The sequence below is a fragment of the Peromyscus maniculatus genome, chromosome 13 (assembly GCF_049852395.1).
Source record: "Peromyscus maniculatus bairdii isolate BWxNUB_F1_BW_parent chromosome 13, HU_Pman_BW_mat_3.1, whole genome shotgun sequence".
Classification (NCBI taxonomy): domain Eukaryota; kingdom Metazoa; phylum Chordata; class Mammalia; order Rodentia; family Cricetidae; genus Peromyscus; species Peromyscus maniculatus.
In genome coordinates, this window is record NC_134864.1 from 50,184,648 (window position 1) to 50,205,190 (window position 20,543).

Below are 20,543 nucleotides of genomic sequence, written 5' to 3' on the forward strand. Positions count from 1 at the left end.
GTGGTAAATCTGGACTGAGTCACATTTTGAATTACCATTAGCATTTCTTTTCTGAAGCCTTTAGAAGACAGAGTGGAAGTGAGAGGCGAGTGTGCAAGGCGAGTGTGCAAGCTAGCAACATCATTTTATAGACGAGTCTGGAGGAGTAAAATTGAGAAGACCTTTGGAATACAAACTTATTTTTGCCATCAAAGTGTCTTACCATCTTGCAAGGACTTAGGAGTACCTTGGTTGAAGATTTGCTAAAACGGACCTTTTTGGTGCCTCTCTATCTACCACGTGAAAGTTTTATGCTCTGCTTTATAATCTTCTATCTTTCATAGGTCTTTCACTCGCTACATAGGCCAGGCTGGCCTGGGACTCAGAGATCTGCCTGCCTCTGACTCCTGAGTACTGGGATTAAAAGTGCGCATTCCCACACCTGGTACCTTTCATAGGTCTTAATCGCTGTCTTTGAAATTATTTTTACTGGATAGTTAGGGATGGCAAGCGGTCGTAATGAGATCCGTGCCTCCTGCCGCACAGTGGAGAGCAATTGCATTTGTTATAATGTACTATGGACAATAGAGGTCTTGTCTTATGTCTCAAAGATTTTATAATAGGCATTCTGTAGAATGATATCTATTTCTTGTGGTCATGGAATCCAGGCGCACGTCAGGGCAGGCTCTGGCTGATGGCTCCAGAAGTTGCCTCTCTGACTCCTGGATTAAACAGGGTTTTCTGTGCAGATCAATTGGTAAAGTTGACTTAGTTTTTTAACTTCTTCAAGTCTGTCTTGAACATCAAAATGGGACCATGGACAATCTTTGCTTCTGTGTGTTGCTGCTACTGGCAAATCCTAGGGGTGTTTGGAGCATCTTAGCTGCTGAATTGATGGAAATGAAAGAGACTGTGTGATTTTGTTATTGAGGTTCTGTGGATTTCGCAGGCGTGAGATAGTCCCTTTTTCGCTCTTCTATGGTAGTTGAAGTCATCCATGTGGTCCTGTTGAACTCTTCAGAGGTGCTCAGGGAGTGAATACCAAGGCATCAGACCCATGGGCAAGAGCATTTCAGACACTGGCCGTGAACGCCTTCGCTACCCTTTGCCTCCCGTGTCCTTTGCCTCTGATGGTTACTTCTCTCCTTCCTTCCCCCCACAGACATGCCTGGAGTTGGAACGCTACCTCCAGACGGAACCCCGACGGATCTCTGAGACCTTCGGCGAGGACTTGGACTGCTTCCTCCACGCCTCTCCTCCCCCGTGCATCGAGGAAAGCTTCCGGCGCCTGGACCCCCTGCTGCTCCCAGTGGAAGCCACCCTCTGCGAGAAGAGCTCCGCAGTGGACATTCTGCTCTCTCGGGACAAGTTGCTCTCCGAGACCTGCCTCAGCCTCCAGCCCACCAGCTCTTCTCTGGACAGCTACACAGCGGTCAACCAGGCCCAGCTCAACGCAGTGACCTCATTAACGCCCCCCTCCTCCCCCGAGCTCAGCCGCCATCTGGTCAAAACCTCGCAGACTCTCTCCGCCGTGGATGGCACGGTGACGTTGAAACTGGTGGCCAAGAAGGCTTCCCTCAGCTCGGTGAAGGTGGCAGCGGCGGCGGCGGCGGCGGCGGCCGTGACACCAGCCGGAGCGGTTAAGAGTGGACAGAGCGACAGCGAGCGCGAACCAGGAGGGGTAGGGGCGGACACATGCCCCGAAAACAAGAAGAGGGTCCACCGCTGTCAGTTTAACGGGTGCCGGAAAGTTTATACAAAAAGCTCCCACTTAAAGGCCCACCAGAGGACTCACACAGGTAGTCGTACAGGTTGGCCGCGGGTCACTTCTTCCTCTTCTGTGCGTTCCCCTTGTGGCGGGATGGGCTGCTCTTAGAAGGGCTTTGCTTAGGGGTGTAGAATGACTCCCACTTCCAACTCTAGGGTCTTGGGTTCTCCCAGCGCAGGACATGGATTTGATTTTTTTTTTCCCACTGCCTGGCTGAAGGGAGCTGGTTGCAGAGGCAAGGCCAACCCCAGCAGAGAAACCAGACAGTTCTGAGGCCGACCGGAGGAGGCCCTGGAGGTGTGACGCACAGACACATGTGACATCCCCCAGTGCCTCCACACGGGCATTTGTCAGTGTTGGGCCAGCGTGGCTCTGCAGGTTGGATCCCCATTAGAAGTTGAAGAGGTACATTTCAAAACATCCGCAGTTCCACAGAGTAGCCAGGGTGTCCCTAGTCACTCTTTCCCCAGCATCCCTGATTTTTTTTTTATCAAAGTCACCAACAGCAGGAGGGTTTCAGAGTTCATTAGATGTGATCATCCTATAATTAATTGGCATCTCCTCTTTTGCATTGTTCTCTGGCGCGTGCTTTATGGAGAGATGGCAGAATTGCTTTTTAATGAGCTTGTTACCGAGAAGAAGTTGTTAAAAGTGATTACATGGCTGTGTGTGTGGGAAGGGTAGTGTTGGGGGAGGAGACTGTATATTTCACTCAGGATCCCTGTGCTGATTCCAAGGAATCGTATTGGTCTTTGGGGTAGTGGGGTCATTTGGAAGTGAGGGGTTCATACAGAAGAGAGGGCGATTGTCATTTCCTTTAAAAAAAGCTGTCTTTGTTTTCAGTCTGGGGGTTGGAGCTTGAGGTGATGTCTCTTCTTGGTCAGCTAAAGTGCCACGAGGAATAGTTACTGGGATTGGTGGTTTGTAAGTGGGTCACTAACAGTACCACTTGTGTGGTTTTGGTGTACTGCTTAGGGAGAATCCCCAAAGGTGTAAGAGAGTAAGAATGTTCTCAAAGTAGGTGATGGCCTGTGAAGTAAGAGAAGTTCCTGGGGCCAGATAGGTTGTGCAGGCCTTTCAATCCCAGCACTCAGGAGGCAGAGACTAGTGGATCTCGATGAGTTCTAGGCTAGTCTGGTCTAGATAACTTGAGTACCAACCAGCCTAGTCGGGGCTACATAGTAAGACATGGTCTAAATACACAACCAAGCAACCCAACAACAATATAGCTCTGAAGATCTCTCTGAGCTCTGATGTTCAGGCAGTCCGTGTGATGTCTTTGTGTGACCATAAACAGTTTTCCTGAAAGAAAAGACGTACAATGTGAGGAGAAACCACCGGTGTGAACCTCAGTGGTCCTCTCATGAAATGAAGATGACTAGCGTTGCTTCCTATGTCCTGACTTAGGCGTACACTTATAGGACTAAGCTGGAAGCACTATGTGGCCCTTGCTGGGTTTCTGGAATGGTCTCCCTAACATAGCTTTTGGATCTCATGGCCTAACTTTAGATTCCTATCAGAATCTGAGCTCAAGTTCTCCAGTTCCAGACACTAAAGCCAAAGCTTCCCTCTGTTTTCAGTCTTTCCCCTTTCTCCCTCTCTGGATACTATCGGAAATCACTTTAATTTTTACTTCTTTCTTTGCTGGGTCAGGGAAGAAAGTAATGACAAGATGCGACAGTACTCCCAGGCTGCAGAACAAAGCTCACTCCTCTCCCCCTAGGAAACCAAAGAAAGTAAAATGAAGCGAGAACGTTGCGATAGGCCAGGTGGTGGAATGTACATCTGTAGCTAGCTGCCTTTCCAAACATTTGACACTAACCAGGTTACCTCTTGTGTAGAAGCTGGGCACCTTTAAGGAACAGAAACTCGGGGAGTGGCAGGGGTGGGGTGGGGGGGGGAATCTGGAGCATTCTCTTCTTTCCACGCTGTGACCCCAGCAGAGGTGTTCGAAGGGTAACTGTGATGACTGGTGCATTATTTGGGCATTTGTTCTTTGAAAATGGCTACTCACAGTGAGTACCAAGATGGAGCTTGTTGTGCACAGCTCCTGCAACCACTTACTTTGTGATGGACCTAAGTGCCAAGATCCCTCACCACAGGAAATTTACTGAAGCGGTCAGTGTGCGGCGGTATGAGCAAGGCAGTATTGGATAGCAGTTGAGCAGGGAGGTATAGTCAAGTCCACTGGGGTTCGTGTTCTGCCTTTACTAATTCCTAGACTTATGACCTGTATACATTGTCTTCTCTGGGACCCATCTCCCCATCTATAAAGAAGGGTGAGTGCATCCGCATCAGAGTTAGTTTCCAAGACTGAATGTGCCAGTTACTTGGCAGACAATAATAGCTCATTAACAGTTGTAGTGAAGTTGTTTTGTGATTATTACTATTGCGGTGATTTGGGTCATTCTCTTGGTCTTGACATTGGTTATTGATAAATGAATGAAACGGCTTTATGTAAACTAGAAATGAGTTAATTAGAGATGAAGAAAGATTGAGTGTCCTCAGCCACAAATCCAAAATGTTCCAAACTCCAAAACTCTTTTTTGGTGTGTATATATGTGTGTTTGTGGGGGTTATGGGTATGTGACACACATGCTTCCATGCCAGAAGTCAGCATTCAGTGCCTCCCTCTGCCTCTTCTCCCTCTTAGTTTTTGAGACAGGGTCTGTTACTGAACATGGAGCTCACTGATTGGCTAAGCTAGCTGGCCAGTGACCACTTAGGATCCTCCTGTCTCCACTTCTCCAGCTCTGGGATTACAGCCCACACTTGATCTCTATCTATCTATCTATCTATCTATCTATCTATCTATCTATCTATCTATCTATCTATCTATCTATCTATCTATCTAGAAATAGATTCTTTTCTCATACAATACATCTTGATCAAAGTTTCCCACCCTTCCACTCCTTCCAGCTCCCCTGACACCTCCCCTCTCCCTCAGATCCACTCCCCTCTTCGTTTCCCTTCAGAAAGGAAAAGCCTCCAGGAGACAACAACCCCACACAACAAAACAAGATACAATCAGACAAGGCAAAAACACTCATATTAAGGCTGGACAAGCCAACCCAATAGTAGGAAAAGAGTCCCAAGAGCAGGCAGAAGAGTCAGAGACGTACCAGCTCCCACTGTTAGGAATTCCACAAAAACACCACACTAACAGCCATAGCATATATGCAGAGGGCCTGGTGTTGATCCATGCAGGTCTGTGCTTGCCTCTTCAGTCTTTGTGAGCCCCTATGTGCCCTGCTTAATTGATTCGGCAGGCCATGTTATCCTGGTGTCCTACATCCCCTTCCCTACAATCTTTCTTCCCCTTCTGAGCTCTGAGGAGAGGGACACCATGGAGACCTCTTACTTAGACTCTCTCTACATAATGTCTGGCTGTGGATCTCTGCATCCTCTCCGATCTGTTGCCAGAGGAAGCTCTCTGATGACTGCTGGACAAGGCGCTGATGTATGAGTATAGCCTAACATCATTAGGAATCATTTCATTGATTTGTTTGTTTGTTTGCTTTATGTAGGTGCTGAAGATCTGAACCCAGATCCTCAGGCTTATGTGGGAAGTGTTTGGCCAACTTGAGTCATCTGTGCAAACCCTCTGCAATTTTTTTTTTTGAGATCCCCCATTTGACACCACAAGTAGATAATTCCATGCCTGGCTTTTTTCACAAACCACGGTCGAAATGCAGGTCAACTAAGAACGATTTGAAGGATTCCCTTCACGCTATGTGTCTACGGTGTCTACGAGACATAAGTGATTCGTTTTTTTTTTTCAACTTGAGCCTTCTACCCAAGACTTCTCACTATGTGCGTGCATGTATTCCAGGATCAGAAAGTACAAAGTCTGGGACACTTGTGCACCCAGGCATTTCGGAAGGATATTCAGCATGCAGTCAAATGACTCCCGTGGCTGATTGGTGGGGGAGGAGGGATGATGCCATTAGACACCAGGGTGCAGGGTTAAGCTGGCCCTGCAGGCTCTAGCCTGGGGAAGTTGGCAGTGATGTAGACTATGGCTTTCCTCAGACAGCAAGGGAAGCAGTCACCCTCCATCCTCAGAAGTGTGCTACGTCTAAACTGTCCTGGAAGATGAACCTGGAGGGACCGGAGAGGGTGCTATAAAAAAAAGAGAAGTAGATGGGAAGAAGAAGGGAGGAAAGGGATGGAGGATGGGAGAGGGAGTATGAATTAATTTGGATTAAATGGATGGGAATTAGAAGTATTTATTTGGAATTGGTGTGAATGGGGCACATGGGGAACTGAAAATGAAGGCGATAATTTATGTGGTGTGGATGAACTAAGAGTAATGAGAAAAGCATGAAGGGTAAAATCAGACTAAGTGCCTCCGTATAAAGGAAATGGGCTGGGGAAAGCTTAGGGGCGAAGGGATGTGGAGGAGCAGTGGGGAGTGGGTTGGGAGAGGGTCTGCTTGCTGATAGCAGGAGCGCGGTGTGGAGAGCGCTAACCAGATGATGAGATGGAGTGTTTGCAAATGGGCGGTGGATGGATCCAGGCAAGCTATTCACGGATAAGATTCACTTCAAGTCAGTGGAAATATTTCTTATTTTTCTGGTGTTTGGGGATAGAAAAAGAAAGGCCATAAGGAAAGGATCCCAGAGAAAGGCGAGAGATTGGCATTTTCTTCTCCCGAGTTATCTATATTTGCCATATCTCTTTTATATGGTAATATGTTGCAAAGGAGACACAGTCGCAAAATGAAATGAAGTAAAATAAAATGTGTGAGCCTCTGTCTCCTCCACATAAAGACGATACATTGTTGGTGACGTGGATTCGCTCGCTCGCATTGAGCAAGTTCTAAAATGTTATTCATTTAGTCTTTATATAGACGGGATTTACGAGGCTGGAAAAGACTTGCACTTTTTTTTTTCTCTCTTTCTTCTGTGACTGTTTTTGAAGATGCTGAATCCTACAAAACTTTTTGGCCCAGAGAATATCAAGCAATGGGGTGTTTTCTTTTCTTTTCTTTTCTTTTCTTTTCTTTTCTTTTCTTTTCTTTTCTTTTCTTTTCCTTTCCTTTCCTTTCCTTTCCTTTCCTTTCCTTTCCTTTCCTTTCCTTTCCTTTCCTTTCCTTCCTTCCTTCCTTTCTTTTTGTAACAGATGTTCAAGTTGGTAACTTGAGCACACATACTGTTTTCTAAAGGAGAAGGTAGAGATGGGGGATCCGGGGTGGAGGGGCAAGATAGTGGGGCAGAAAACTGGGTGACAGGAACCCTGAGGAGATGGATCCCAGTGAAGGGAGGAACCCTGAGGAGATGGATCCCAGTGAAGGGAGGAACCCTGAGGAGATGGATCCCAGTGAAGGGAGGAACCCTGAGGAGATGGATCCCAGTGAAGGGAGGAACCCTGAGGAGATGGATCCCAGTGAAGGGAGGAACCCTGAGGAGATGGATCCCAGTGAAGGGAGGAACCCTGAGGAGATGGATCCCAGTGAAGGGAGGAACCCTGAGGAGATGGATCCCAGTGAAGGGAGGTGTGTTGGAGTTGACATGTCCTTTACTCACATTTTCAAAAGACATGCCATTGCACACCTCTGACACCCCCCTTCTGATCCAGGTTACGGTTTTTCTCAGTCATTGACTTGCTATGATCACAGTTTTCTTCATCCATCTGCCTACAAGTAGCTGAATTATCCTTCCCTTTTGAAACCAGGAGAATGCTCACTCCCAGTGTTTAAGAAAAACCTCTCCATTATGCTCATTTTCAGCAACACACGGTTTCTTCAGACGTGAGCAGCTTTCTGCACAGACACAAAGCTGTTTTCCCCATCGCTTCTTGGTCTCTTCTCAGGAGAAAGATGACTGAGGTGGAAATGGAGCCGTGTCCTTGAAAAGGCCTTTCTTGTTTGGCAATTCCTAGAAAAGCATGTCCACAATCATAATATTAAGAGTGAGTTGGGTAAGGTCAGGACAGAGGTCAGCCATTAAATCATGGGTTCAAGCTCATTCCAGAGGGAGAAATGAAGGAGCCTGCTCTCTTGGGGGTCCCCTTGGGGAATTCTTTCTGTGGGATGGGGTGCTGGAAGGTAACGTGCAGGGGGGCATAGGTTTTACATTGAGGAGTGTAACAGGATACTTTCCAGCTAGCGGAACACAAGGGTGAAGTTTGCTTTAGCATTGAAGTCTGCTTTGGGGCAGTTTTAATTGAAATCGAGGTGATATAGTTTATTTTCAAATGAACAGATGAATAAAAATATTTCACACAGAGGGACGAGCGTGGGTGTTTGGGAGGTAAACAGAAGTGATTATAAAATACACATAGTGAAAGTTCTTTCAAATTTGAGTGTAATTTGTTTATTTTACTTGTTCAGCAGATACTTTAAAAGTACTGCTGTATGCCAGGCATTGTTTACATCCTTAACAAATGTGATCCCTTCAGTTCTCATGTGAAATGGCTTGGGTACGGTCTTGTTTTACATATGAGGAAATGAAGTGACTCAGGGAGGTCAGATAATTTTCCCGGCATCACACAGCTCCTGGATGCTTAGGCAAGGATTCGAATCAAGCAACAGTGCTCAGGTCTGAGATTTTAACTTCCATGTTCAAACTAATGACAGAGGCAAGTAAGGTTTTTTTCATAATCTATTTTGTTGTTGTTGTTTTGTTTTGTTTTTCAAGACCGGTTTTCTCTGTGTAACAGCTCTGGCTGTCCTGGAACTCTCTTTGTAGACCAGGCTGACCTTGAACTCACAGAGACCTGTTTGCTGTGCCTCCCAAGTGCTGGGATTAAAGGCATGTGCCACCACCACCCCTTTTCCTTAAGAGTGCCACCACCACCCCTTTTCCTTAAGAGTGCCACCACCACCCCTTTTCCTTAAGAGGAAAAGGAAAACACAGTTTAAATATAGATGGACAATGAAAACTTCTGTAAATAGTTACAAATTGGGAGCACCTTAAATATACTCTCTTTTAGGTACCTGGGACTCAGAACAAGGAAATATCAAAGCTAGCCACTATTATCCTGGTCATTACCATCTTCAGCTTGAGGATTAAGGAGAGACTTGCTTGCAGATGTTCCAGTTTATGTGTTAAAATGGCAAATATTAATCACTATCCCGGTGGGATAAGAAGGACAAGGAATATCACACATAGGGGAAACTGAGATCCAGGAAAGTAAAAATGGCTTAGTCTAGACCGTGTAATCCCTCCACTGGCGGAATTACAGCTTGACCCACATCTCCTTCCTGTCTTGTGGATTTTCATCCTTTGTACCAGGTTGTCTTGCTTCCTCCCTAATTTGTTCTTCCGCCGTCCCTCAAATGGACCTTCCTTGCTGACGTTACTTGCTGTCATCGTGGCCGTGACCGTTTTGTAGGAGGGAAGAGTGTATTTCGGCTCACGGTTTCAGGGCACAGTCCGTCATGGCTGGAAGATGGTGGCAGGCAGGTGAGATAGATGGCTGGTCCTGTTTGGGACTGCAGTGAGAAGTCGAGAGAAGTGAGTTTGGATTCTTGTACTTTCTCCCTCCCCCACTCCCCCCTTTTTTTTTTAAATTCAGCCTGGCACCGTAGAGCAGGGAGTGGGGCTCCCCACCTGTTGGACATCTAGGAAATGCCCCCGCAGACACACCAGGAGCTTTTTACCCTGGGGTAACTCTAAATCCCGTAACTTCACTGCCACATTGCCCACAGGTGAAGACACTGTGCCCCTGAATGACCATCAGAGAGCAGGGAAGGCCGTTCTGAGGAGTCTGAAGAGAGAACGGGCGTTGAATGAGAGCAAGGGCTTTCGTCAATGGGGGGGAGGCAGCATGGAAGACTCCCAGTTAAGAAGTCACTTTCCCCTTTTTGGACGAGTTGTTTAGTGATGCTGTTCATGTTTTTAAATGACGGGAATGTGATAGTACACTAATTTATATAAATAGAAGACCCAATTCAAGGTCAGGCCTGTCAGTGGGGTGAAATTAAATACCTCAGCATCACACTGTAGGGGGTCTATTGGCTCACTTTCAACGTCCTCGGTGCCTTAGACAGGGCTCCTTTGAATTTATACAATAGCAACTGAAATGGGGACAATTTAAAGACATTAAAGGGGCCTTTAAGATGCTAAGACACATGGCTGCTAATGACGTTTATCCATGTGTTGAGGCGGAAACTCATTAGGCCTCAATTATGGGATGGGAAGTAGAAGAAGGGTTAAGCGCTCAGTTCACAAGGTGGGGGGAGTTTAATAGTCTGGATTTCGCCTGCTCAGGAGCTGGAAAAGAAGATGTATGTAGGAGACAATTGATGGGAGAATTTTAGAGATTCGGAGGAATCTAGACTTCACCACATGATAAGCTCGTAATATGAAAGCTCTAAACATTTATGAAGATAAATTTATCTAAACACATGTTGGGTAGAATGGTTTAAACTCAGCATATACACAATAAGCACATTAATTTTATCATTATAGTATAGTAATAAATATAGGCTTTGTGGGACGCCTATTCCAGATGTCCTTTTAATGGATAATTGGTGTTCACACAGTAAATAAGTATGTGAAAATAAAAGAACTGAGAAGAAAGAAACATGAAATTAATCAGTATTTTATTGCTCTACTAGAAGCTCTTCCTTGCCCCATCTCTGAGAACATGTTTCTTCTGGAACAAAAGCCTAAAATGGGGTTTCATAACAGTGTTCCACTGGAACCTCTTCTCATGAGAGAGCGCAGCCGGGATGGTGGTAGGGGGCCTTCTGTTATGGAAAGCATATTCATAGCCATAGTGATAGCCGTAGTGATCACAGTCATCCTGTGTAGATAGATGTCAGGCTTGAGGGACACGAAGTGGAGCTTTGTAAGGAGTAGAGGTTGAAGGATAAGGTGCTCTCAGGAGAACTTGCTGGAAGTAGACAAGAGATTTTACGTCTCCTGAAGTGGAGCAGTCATGGAGTTGATTATGTTTGCATTGGGGAAAAGAATTGAGCAATTAAAATCACTCAAAGGACGACAACAAATAACTTGGATGTGGTCCTTTTCTAAAAAGTGAAAAGATGACAGATTAAAAACCAATCCCTGTAAAACATGTCTTTGAGGGGATATGTGTGCACGTGTGCACAGGTGCACGTACACATGTGTAGAGGCCACAGGACCACCTCAGGAAGCTGTCTACCTTGTCTTTTGAGACAGGATCTCTCACGGTGACCTGAGGCAGGCTGATGGGACCAGGCTGGCCAGTGGGCCCCATCTTCCCATCTCTTCTTCCCCAGTGCTGAGGTTTCAAGTGCACCCCACCACAGCCAGCTTTTTTGTGGGTACTGGGATGGAACTCAGGGCATAAAGATTGCATAACAAGCACTTAGCTGACTTACCCCAGCTCTTGCAGGTTTTTTTTTTAAGTTACTGTTTTTGTTTATTTAGCAACAAGAAATATATGTATGTGGTATTCTCATAGTAGTTGGCCCCTTCCTTTTCTTCATCACTTCCTGCCTCCTCACTGGTCCAATATATACCCATATATTCTCTTCTACTTCCGTGTGTGTGTGTGTGTGTGTGTGTGTGTGTGTGTGTGTGTGTGTGTGTGTGTGTATCTGTCTGTCTGTCTGTGTGTAGCTCCCTCTGTCTCTCTGCGTATGTCTCTCTTAGTCTCTGTGTGTTTGTGTGTGTGTGTGTGTGTGTGTGTGTGTGTGTGTGTGTGTGTGTGTGTGTAGAGTCTGCATGAGTGACTTCCTTCTTCCGATTACCTTGGGTTGTTCACCCATTCATTCCTTAGACCTCTTCCCCTGTGCCAAGCAAGTCCTTCCCCATTTCATGTCACGTGTGTATTTATACTTACGTCTAGGTTCCACATCTGAGGGGAAACCTGCAGCATCTGTCTGAGTCAGGTTTATTTCATTCTGTTTAGTAAATTTGAATCTAGTGGAAGTTACAGGTGAATCCTTGGCAGTGCATCACTGGGAAACCAGCTTTTCATATACAGTACTTCTGAGGCGCCAATGGAATAGCTTGGGAATCTGGGCTGCTCTGCTGAGGAAACACATACCAGAGGGAGAGAGTTGACCCTTCCCAGCAGGCAGTTCCTGTTGCTACCCTAATGGGGCATACTGAGGGCCCTGGGTGATCTGGTTTCCTCAAATCCCAATTCCTTTCTTCTCCATTCCCTACCCAGACACCTGAGGCGAAGACCTCAGTCCCCTTCCCCAATTACTTTCGTAGCCTTCTTTAAATTAGGATCCAGTAGCAGGAATAAGGTTGACTGGTGACTTACATGTAGCTGAGTATAACAGGATGACTTCTTCTTTGAATTTAAAGAATTCTCAATTATGGACGATTATAGAATTTTCAGTCTTTAAGAAGGTCAGGAGACATGACGGAAGTATTAGAAACGACTCCATCGCTGCATCTTCCTCTCTGGCTTCTCTGACTTCCTAAGACTAGCTGCTCGCCAGCCTTATATACAAAAATATATGGACATGACAGTTACCATATTAAATGTCAGTGCAGACATGACCATTAAAGTAATCAAACGGTAGCCACTTTTTAACATGCTTGTTATTTGCCCCCCACCCCCCAAAGTGGGAGTTACTCCCCATTGTTATATTTCTCAGATACTGTTCTCAGTACTGTGACCTTCGGGGCTTATGCAATGGGTCCCAAACCCCCGGAATCACTTAGGAATGCATATAGTGACAAGAACTGTAGCATGGTTTATTCTGTATTTTCTGTTGCCTTACCTCTTCCAGCACAGTTAAGGCTTACGGAGGAAGTTGACTAGGGATTGACCCAGAATTGGTCCCCATAAGCCTGCAGGGAAAGGAAGATCAAGGAATTAACTATCCCGTTGCCCGTTCCTCAGGAAGCTTAGATCCAGCCTTGCTCTAAGCCCCACCTCCTTGGTAGGCCCTCTCCCCTTGTGCCCTTGTAGTTTCTCCTTTCTGCCCTCCAGAATTGAATCTGCACTCAAGTGAGATCTCTTTTGTTTTGCGATTTCAAAATAAAGTGCCTTTATAATTTGGACCGCTTTTATGTTATAAACCACTCATTTAGTATCCTAACATACACTCAGGTTTCTTTCGTTATTTTTGCCTTCAGAATAAAGCCTCATTTTATCCCCATGATGAACACTAAATATATGGAAATCAGGAAGGTGGCGCATACTGTTTTCAGGAACTTGTGTTTCAAAAATTCCCAAGTGTATTGGGATGAAATGGTTCCACCTACTTCACCAGATGAGCTAAAGATAATAAAAGCTGTCAGTCTCTTTGTTATATCCAAGAAGGTGGACGCTCTCTCCCAACTCTCTTGCCTACTTAGGTGTGCCATGCTTTATGGCATCGTCTTCTGGGTCCATCGTTTCCATAGCCGGGGAGTCTGGAAGAAAGACTATGCGTTGTTCTTATAACTGAGCCATTGTCAAAGGAGGAAGAGCCTAGGATTCTGGTGGGTGCCCTGAGAAAAGTAAAACTACCAGTGTTTGCTAATAAACAGAACACGAGGCAAAGGTTCACCCTCGCATATATTCCACTGAATATCAATGTCAAGTATAGCTGGAAATATATTTTAGATTAACTGCAGGAAAGTCCTATTTAAAAAAGTTTTCTGTCTTCATTTTGTGTGTTCATGGAGTTTGATGTCACCTTAGTGGGATTCATTGCTTGGTTATGAACTGATAACCTGGAGACGATAGCTTCCTTACAATGGGATACACAGCAGCCCCTCACTTCCACTTGACTTGTAGGACGGAAATAATGATTGCTGATATTGAATTCTCAATTGCTCATGAGCCTGTGGAAACTAGTATTGGTATTTTAGAAAGAGCAACAAAAGATACATCTCCCTTCTCTGATACAGGTAATAAGACATTTTATGTGCCTAGTGTTCAGGAGAGCATCAGAAAATCAATATGAATAAATTCAAGCACACAGAGGATCCAACCTCTTTGAAGATGCAGAGCATAGCCAATGATAGTATGTATTAGAAAGACTTTGGTTTCACTCATTTGCAAACGCTTGCACAAAAGGTTTCATAGGTTCCTGAGACGTTTAGGCAGAGGAAGCATTGCTGGCTTTTCTTTTTCTTCATTCTTTGTTGTTGTTGTTTAGTGTTTCAAGGCTTACAGCTAAACTGAATTTGAAACTAAATACTGTCATTACAGAAGATTTTTTTTTCTGAGTTCTTCCAATTTCTCTGGGGACAAAATAATGGTTGCTTGAAGCAGAGGAGAAACAGTAATTAGGGCAAATAGTAATACTGTGCATGATTGAGGAAAATGTGGGGTGGGGGAGAGGATTCAACAGACAGACTTGTACAGCTTGTTACTAGGAAACCACATCAGCATTAAATACAGTGTGCTAATTGGCTATCCTGTTTCTGCCTGGGTACCAGCCTGGGCCTGCTACACAGCTGTTTCTGCTCCTTCTGGTTGCTAGGTAACTGCATCATTTCCCTCCCCCCTCCCCCTTTGTATTCTGGAGGGTAATTGGCTACTTCTGCTCCTGGTGTTGCTGCTGGGTACCAGTCTGGGCCTGCTGCTCTGCTGTTTTCCAGAGGGATTTCGTGGGGGAGGGGAGCAAAGGAGAGAGGAAGCGATGCTGGCAATTAATGGAGCGTAAGTGCAAATTCTACACAATGTCTGGCACCTGCGTCCCCTCGTCCTGCTTTCTCCACTAAACCCTTTAGCTCTGAAAAACACATTAGGCTCTTGAAGTCTTTCCTTTCTCTGCATGCCTTATGAGTACGGTTTAAAAGAAATAAGGCATTTAAAGACCAATCACATAAATGATAGATTGGGTCTTCTTATGAGGGAAAAAAAAAACAAAACAAAACACAAAACCTGGCAGAACATTACACACTGGCATCGGATACAGGCACCAGCAGAATCTGCACAAACATTGAAATCACTGTCACTGACAGAGCAGCGGCTTAAGCGTCTCCAGGGCAGTACCACTTTCTCCCTTACACGGACAGACTTCTTTTGTAAGCCTTCTCCTCAATCCACGGGTGTCGGGGCGCACACAGTACAAAACAAAGTAAACCCAAACATAATAGGATTTCTCCTGGTGGTTTTGTTCCCTACAAAGTGGTAGAGGAAGGCTCCTGGACCCTGCTGACTCGGCATTGTGGGTTTTGTTCCTGTGATGTGCGCAGTGCATATCCTGTGCTTAGGGACAGTGTGTTGTTGTAGCCGCAGAGAATTATAATACGTGTCTTGCACAACTTGATCACTCATGACAAATGACCAAATATGAAGCAAAATAAATCTGTAACCAATTCTGGGATTCTTAATAGAAGTTTTTTGTTTGTTTGTTTGTTTGTTTGTTGTTGTTTTGTTTTTTGTTTTTTTAAAAAAAGCAAAAAGTATAATTACAGTTGTCATCACCCGTTCCAGTAGAAGTTTCTATTTCATCATTACTGAAATTCTCACTGGAAGTATGAGGAGGATTCTTCAGATGTGAAGTCATGCTCCACGCACATTTCACTTTAAATGGTTGAGAAAGTCTTATGTAAATTGGGGCCCCATGAAGAGACAGCTCTCTCCCCTGGGAAGGGGCTGTTTTATTGAGAAAACTCAGAGCATGTTGTGTGACTGTGTGCAGAGCTGGGGAGCAGAGGGGGACTCTGACCCTCACGGCTGCAGCCGGTTTCCCATCCTAATGAGATCACCAGGCCCGTGAGGAAGAGCCGGATGCAGATACAGGCCCTTCCACTGTAAGTTAAGATCAGGCTCCGTGAAATCATTTCTGTTTAACAGGCCTTTAAAATCAGTGGGTGGACTCACATTGGGCTAGGTGGATGGAGAGACTACGGCCTGTCCCTTAGGTCAGTCGCAAGCCAGCTGGCCATTAGTTGCATTCAGTGAGCAAGAGACAAACCTCACCTTCAGAGGGTACCACAAAACAGGTAGAGTGATATTCCCACTGTCTGCATTAAGAGGACCAGTTCTTAATCACTCCTGAGTATTGTGCATTGAAAAGATGCAGCCAGTTGCTCACGTGGCACCACCAGAAGTCGGAACATTCCTTTATTGTTTGACGAGTTTTATATTCCAGTGGAGAGAACATTGTTAACTGGAAGGTTTAGTCATTGTTGGTAGCAAATTGCCAGAATAACATTTTTTGTAAGTGTGCGTTGATTGTCCCTGGTTGACTTAAGCAATATATGAATTAAAAAGTCCCAAGGAGTCCTGAGGGTTTGCCTGGCCCTATTTGTCTTTGTCTGTTACTTGGATATGATAATATGGCCTCACTGTATTTCTGACCAAGGAAGCTCCAAAGTGACGGGGGTGGGGGGGTGGTCTTTGAAGTCGTGGGTGATTGTGGTTAGTCCCAGTGACAGGTGGACATCCGTACACACTTCTGAGTTCCCTTTGTACTCTCCGAGAGAACAGATTTACTGTCTTTGGGCATTTCCATTTCTAAACATGCAGGTATCCCATCAAGTGTGCTTTGGCGTTTGAAGAGAGGAGACAACCACATAGCCCCTTCAGCCTTTTCTATTCTCAGCCTTAAAAAACGGGCTTCCTAATTCTCGTGCTTTACAAAGAAAGCTAATGCCTATTCTATCAGGAAAGGCAGTTGGGACATCTGGACAGAGGAGTCTGATCACCTGAAAGGATCGGTGCTAGCTTACAGTGTGCCTTCGTGGGGATCTGAAACGGGCCCCCAGCCTAGGGAGCTTGGGAATAGAGCTCAATTCTAACCCCTTCAGCCTTTTAGCTGGACACCGTGGGTTTACTGTCTTACACGGTCACCTCCTTACTAGGGTAGTGACCTACCCAGACCCACGTTCCTTCACTCTTAAGCACTGAGGCTAAGGAGGGGTCAGCGGGAACATGAAAGTTTGAGGGGAAACTGAGGCTCCCTCTATCTACATGGCTGAAGAGCCCACTGCCTGTGAACTCAAACCTTTGATTCCAGCTGTTTTCCACAAGTGTGAGATCATCAGTTGCTAAATACAGTGGTTCCCAGCTGGGGGAAGGGGTTGCCCTCGGGGGACATCTGGCAAGGTCTGAGGATGCATTTCATCTCCCGTCTTGGTGGGGGTGGAGACTGGTAATACTAGCATCTGGTGAATGGCGGCTAAGAGTCTGCTGAATATCCCATGATGCACAGAGCAGCCTCACAGCTGAGGTGGAGAGATGGTTGCCTGTTACAGTCTCCTCGTCATCTGCTCCCCGAGTTGCTCTAGACAACTTGAAAAATATTTCCTATCCACTTAAGATCATCATCCAGGCCTTCCCTTCTGTTTAATGGTCTTTGGCAATATGGACCAAATAGATGCATTACATACGTTATTATTTCTGTTGAGACTTGGAACATATGCTGCTTCCCCCCCCCCTTAGGAGGTAAAGGAAATCACCCTGTCTGCTAGATGCTTACCTTTCTAGATTAACATTCGCGAACATCATCCATACTGCGTTTGCCGAAGGCTCCTGACCTGTAATAATCTGAGATTTTGCTGAGGCAAAAGATTTGAATTACACGAGCTTCCAGCTTGCTGGAAGTGGGCCTAGCTCATCAGGCTCTGCCCTGCCACGTGGTATTGTCTTTTTATACCTGTCTGCTCGCGTGGCGTGCCCACAGGGATTGATGATACCCACTTCCCTGCCATCAAAAAGATGAACTCTCACAATGCAGAAATCAGAGAGATGTATTTCCAGCCCCCAAATGTTACTTTTATTGAGGAACCTTTGCATTGTATTTGATTTGCTGCTTCGGTACATTTTCTGTCGCTCACTGTGGAGATCTGCAACAGCACCGAAAGGAATATCCTGGAAGTGTTTGGAATTTGTAGAGAGAACCGTGCTATTTCGGATAAAGACTTTAAGTGGTGCCATCTAATGCACAAGCACTTTCTGTGTGCATTTTGTGAGGAGGTGTGAATTATGCATTGGCCCTTTTAGCTGTATGCACATGCATAGAAAATAAGATTGTCAGCCATGCTAGCCCACGATACAATGGACAATATGCTAGTATAATTGTGTGTCACTGTTCTTGCTGTTCGGACAATAACACTGCTGACAGCGTTGCTCTGTTCCGTGTGGCCGTGGCCGAGTACGTGACATCTGTGGCTTTCCCATGGATTAGCTTCTCCGTTGCCACTTGGAGAGATTGCCATTAGTGATCTGGCCTCGTGGGGTCACAGGAAGGGTCATGTTTTGGATCACAGTTGTTATTGGACCTTGGTTTTAGACCCTGTAGGGAATCAGTAATATTTATCCTGATGACCTATAGATGCAATGGCTATTTAAACCAGCTCCCCAGAGCAGATGTGCCAAAGAAAGGAGACGCTGAGACGTTGTGACTTGGGCTGGCTATGGGGGTGAGAAGGCAATTTGGTGCCAAGTCTGGGGGTGGCTGTTTCTATATTGTTTCATTACCCACGTAAGCCATAATGCCCCTCATATCAACATTCATAGCTTACAAAGCACGCTCTCTCATTCACTCTCTCATTTAGATCTCACCTGCCTCTGCCTATGAGTAAGTTATTCTCCTTCCTTTTTTTGTTTCGTTTTGTTTGTTTTTAATCCTGGCGTGATCGGACACCAGACGGCCTGGGAATTGAACCCAGGGCCCTCTGGAACATCAGTCAGGGCTCTTAACCGCTGGGCCATCTCTCTCCTCTCTGAGTAAGTTATTCTCATACCCATTTTACAGATGAAGCGGACAACAGAAGATGGCTGCATGTCATCCCTGGTGACTGTCACAGAGCTACTGTTTCCCCCTTCAGGGCCTGTTGTTCCTTGGGGGAACCATGGCGACACAGGCTGAGTGCACTTGGTTGTGTCATTAAGGTGAAAATTAATGACGCACTAGCTTTTGTTCTGCTTCATTCACACGCAAGACAACCATCATAAGAGGTACCATCTTGCCCAATGGGATGACAAATTCAGAATAGCTAAGAAAATGGAATGTCTTTATCTATTCTGTCCGTGGGTTTCATTAGGGAGTCCTCAGTCTTAGGTGGATATTCCCAGTCGCAAGTTAGTCTGAAAGATGCAAACAAATGTTAAGGTGTAGATTCTTGAAATGATATCTGATAGCAGAGAATTGGTGTTTGAAAGAATGGTTTCTGTCTGCGCTTTTATTTTCGCCTGTATGGAAAATATGAAATTAGGAATAATTGTGTTTGGTCCCTCCCCTCCCACCCCCACCCCCAGTTTTCTGAGGCTCATTATGGACAAGCTAATTGTCTTCAGAAGAGGAAGCCATGGGAAATACAGGAACTGTGTGTCCACTAATGAGCAAAAGCACTGGCTTGGGCGAGTGTGGACTGTGATCTCTCCTCTGTGTTCAGAGAAAGCACACAGTGAAGAAGAATGGCTGTTCTCTACCACCCTGTTTAAAGGATGTGTAGGGACCGCAAAATGATGGGCGCTTACATTGTCTTCTAGAGATCTGAAGGAAACAGAGATACTAACACCAGCAGACGAATTCCTAGAAGGCAGAGGGAACAGCACACATTACCCCTCAGGGCTCACTCTTCTGAGGACTGCGGATTTTCCTTTGTGTGGTCCTCTATTTTCATGAGTCATTGTGTTCTCCAATCTATTTCTTCCTTTCATTTTTCTCCCCCCTGCCAAGGAAATAAACTTAAGAAGTCATTGTAACTGGCTTGCCCCACCCCCATCCCCATTTGATAGTAGATTTTAGCTTGTTTGCCATGTACTGTTAAGCATTTAGAGGACTTTCTAACCCACCTACATCTCCTCATTCCCCAGCCCGGCTGCCACAGGTTTTTTTGTGCGGATTTTCCTTGGTGTCCCTCCTTCTACCCAAACCAGAATGTTCAATGATCAAAGCCAAGGCCTAGAAAGAATCCTTTTCAGCCAAGGAAAGCCCTGCCATGCACTCTTCCTACGATTGTCGCCATGTGGCCTGGAAGGGCCACGGGCACAAAGCTCATTAGATCAATTACCGTAGACTCACTGTTCACCTTTTTTTTTTTTTTTTTGATCTGTAGTGAGACGAATGCAGCAATACTTAAAATTAACTGAAAAGCTTTCGCTCTATTGAGGCGTTAAATCTTTGTATACACAAGCGCATTGTCCAAACACGAGTCCTTTCAGATGTGATGTAGAGTCCAACCACTGAAATGTTGAGTTCTGTGGGTCAAGGGGCCCGTGTTGACATGGTTTGAAAAGTCACCTGACCATTCTTGTGTGAGTCCTGCGGCAAGGAGGGCAGGGAGCCCATGGAGCTGCCTGCCTGATGCCTCGTCACAAAGAAGATCCGGCTGGCATTTGGCAGATAGCTTGTGTGTGACTGGGGGGTGGGGGGGCCTGTCCAGGAAGCGAGGCTGCTGTATATGGGGGGCCAGTGGGGAGCACTTGGGAACCATTGGGGCCCAGACAATGAGGCAGCCTGGATGTGTAGAAAACAGCAGTTATAAAATATAAATGTGTTTATTATTTCACTGGGCCCGTGCTATATAATTTTACACAGTCATATCTGTGATTTACGGCTGAAAGTCCATATGGAGGGGAAGCTTGCTAATTTATCCAAATTGACAAGGAGGGCTCTGAAGAGGTTCAGAGTGGAAGGAGGAGACGAAGCTGGGAAAATGGTCTCCTGGAACAGCCTTTGAAAGGTGGGGGGCAGGGACTGCTCTGTCAGAGACTCCTTTGTTCATTTATTTTGATAAGCAGAGCTTGGCTTTAATTATTCATGATAATGCCTGCCCTGGAAGGAGCAGGCCTCCGATGTCACGGCAGCCGCAGGCTGGTGTTCGGTTCTCTGCACAGTTAACACTGAAATGCCTGCCCCACTCCTCTTGGTGAGATTTCCTGTGCCTTCTTCACCTGAGCCCCGAGAACTCGTTTCATCTACACCCAGCGCCCTCTCTGGGGATTCGTG

At 45.7% G+C, this 20,543-nt stretch overlaps 1 protein-coding gene across 3 annotated transcripts in view; it reads left to right on the forward strand.

Annotated features, from left to right (window-relative positions):
- Positions 1-20,543, forward strand: part of Klf7 (KLF transcription factor 7) — a 93,510-nt gene that overhangs the window by 41,555 nt on the left and 31,412 nt on the right. For 2 of the 3 annotated variants that reach the window (XM_076550250.1, XM_042260231.2), the window contains one exon: positions 1,142-1,790. In XM_076550250.1, the coding sequence (XP_076406365.1) occupies positions 1,142-1,790 (649 nt within the window). The remainder of the gene's footprint in view (positions 1-1,141; positions 1,791-20,543) is intronic. The other variant, XM_076550249.1, reaches the window with a different exon arrangement.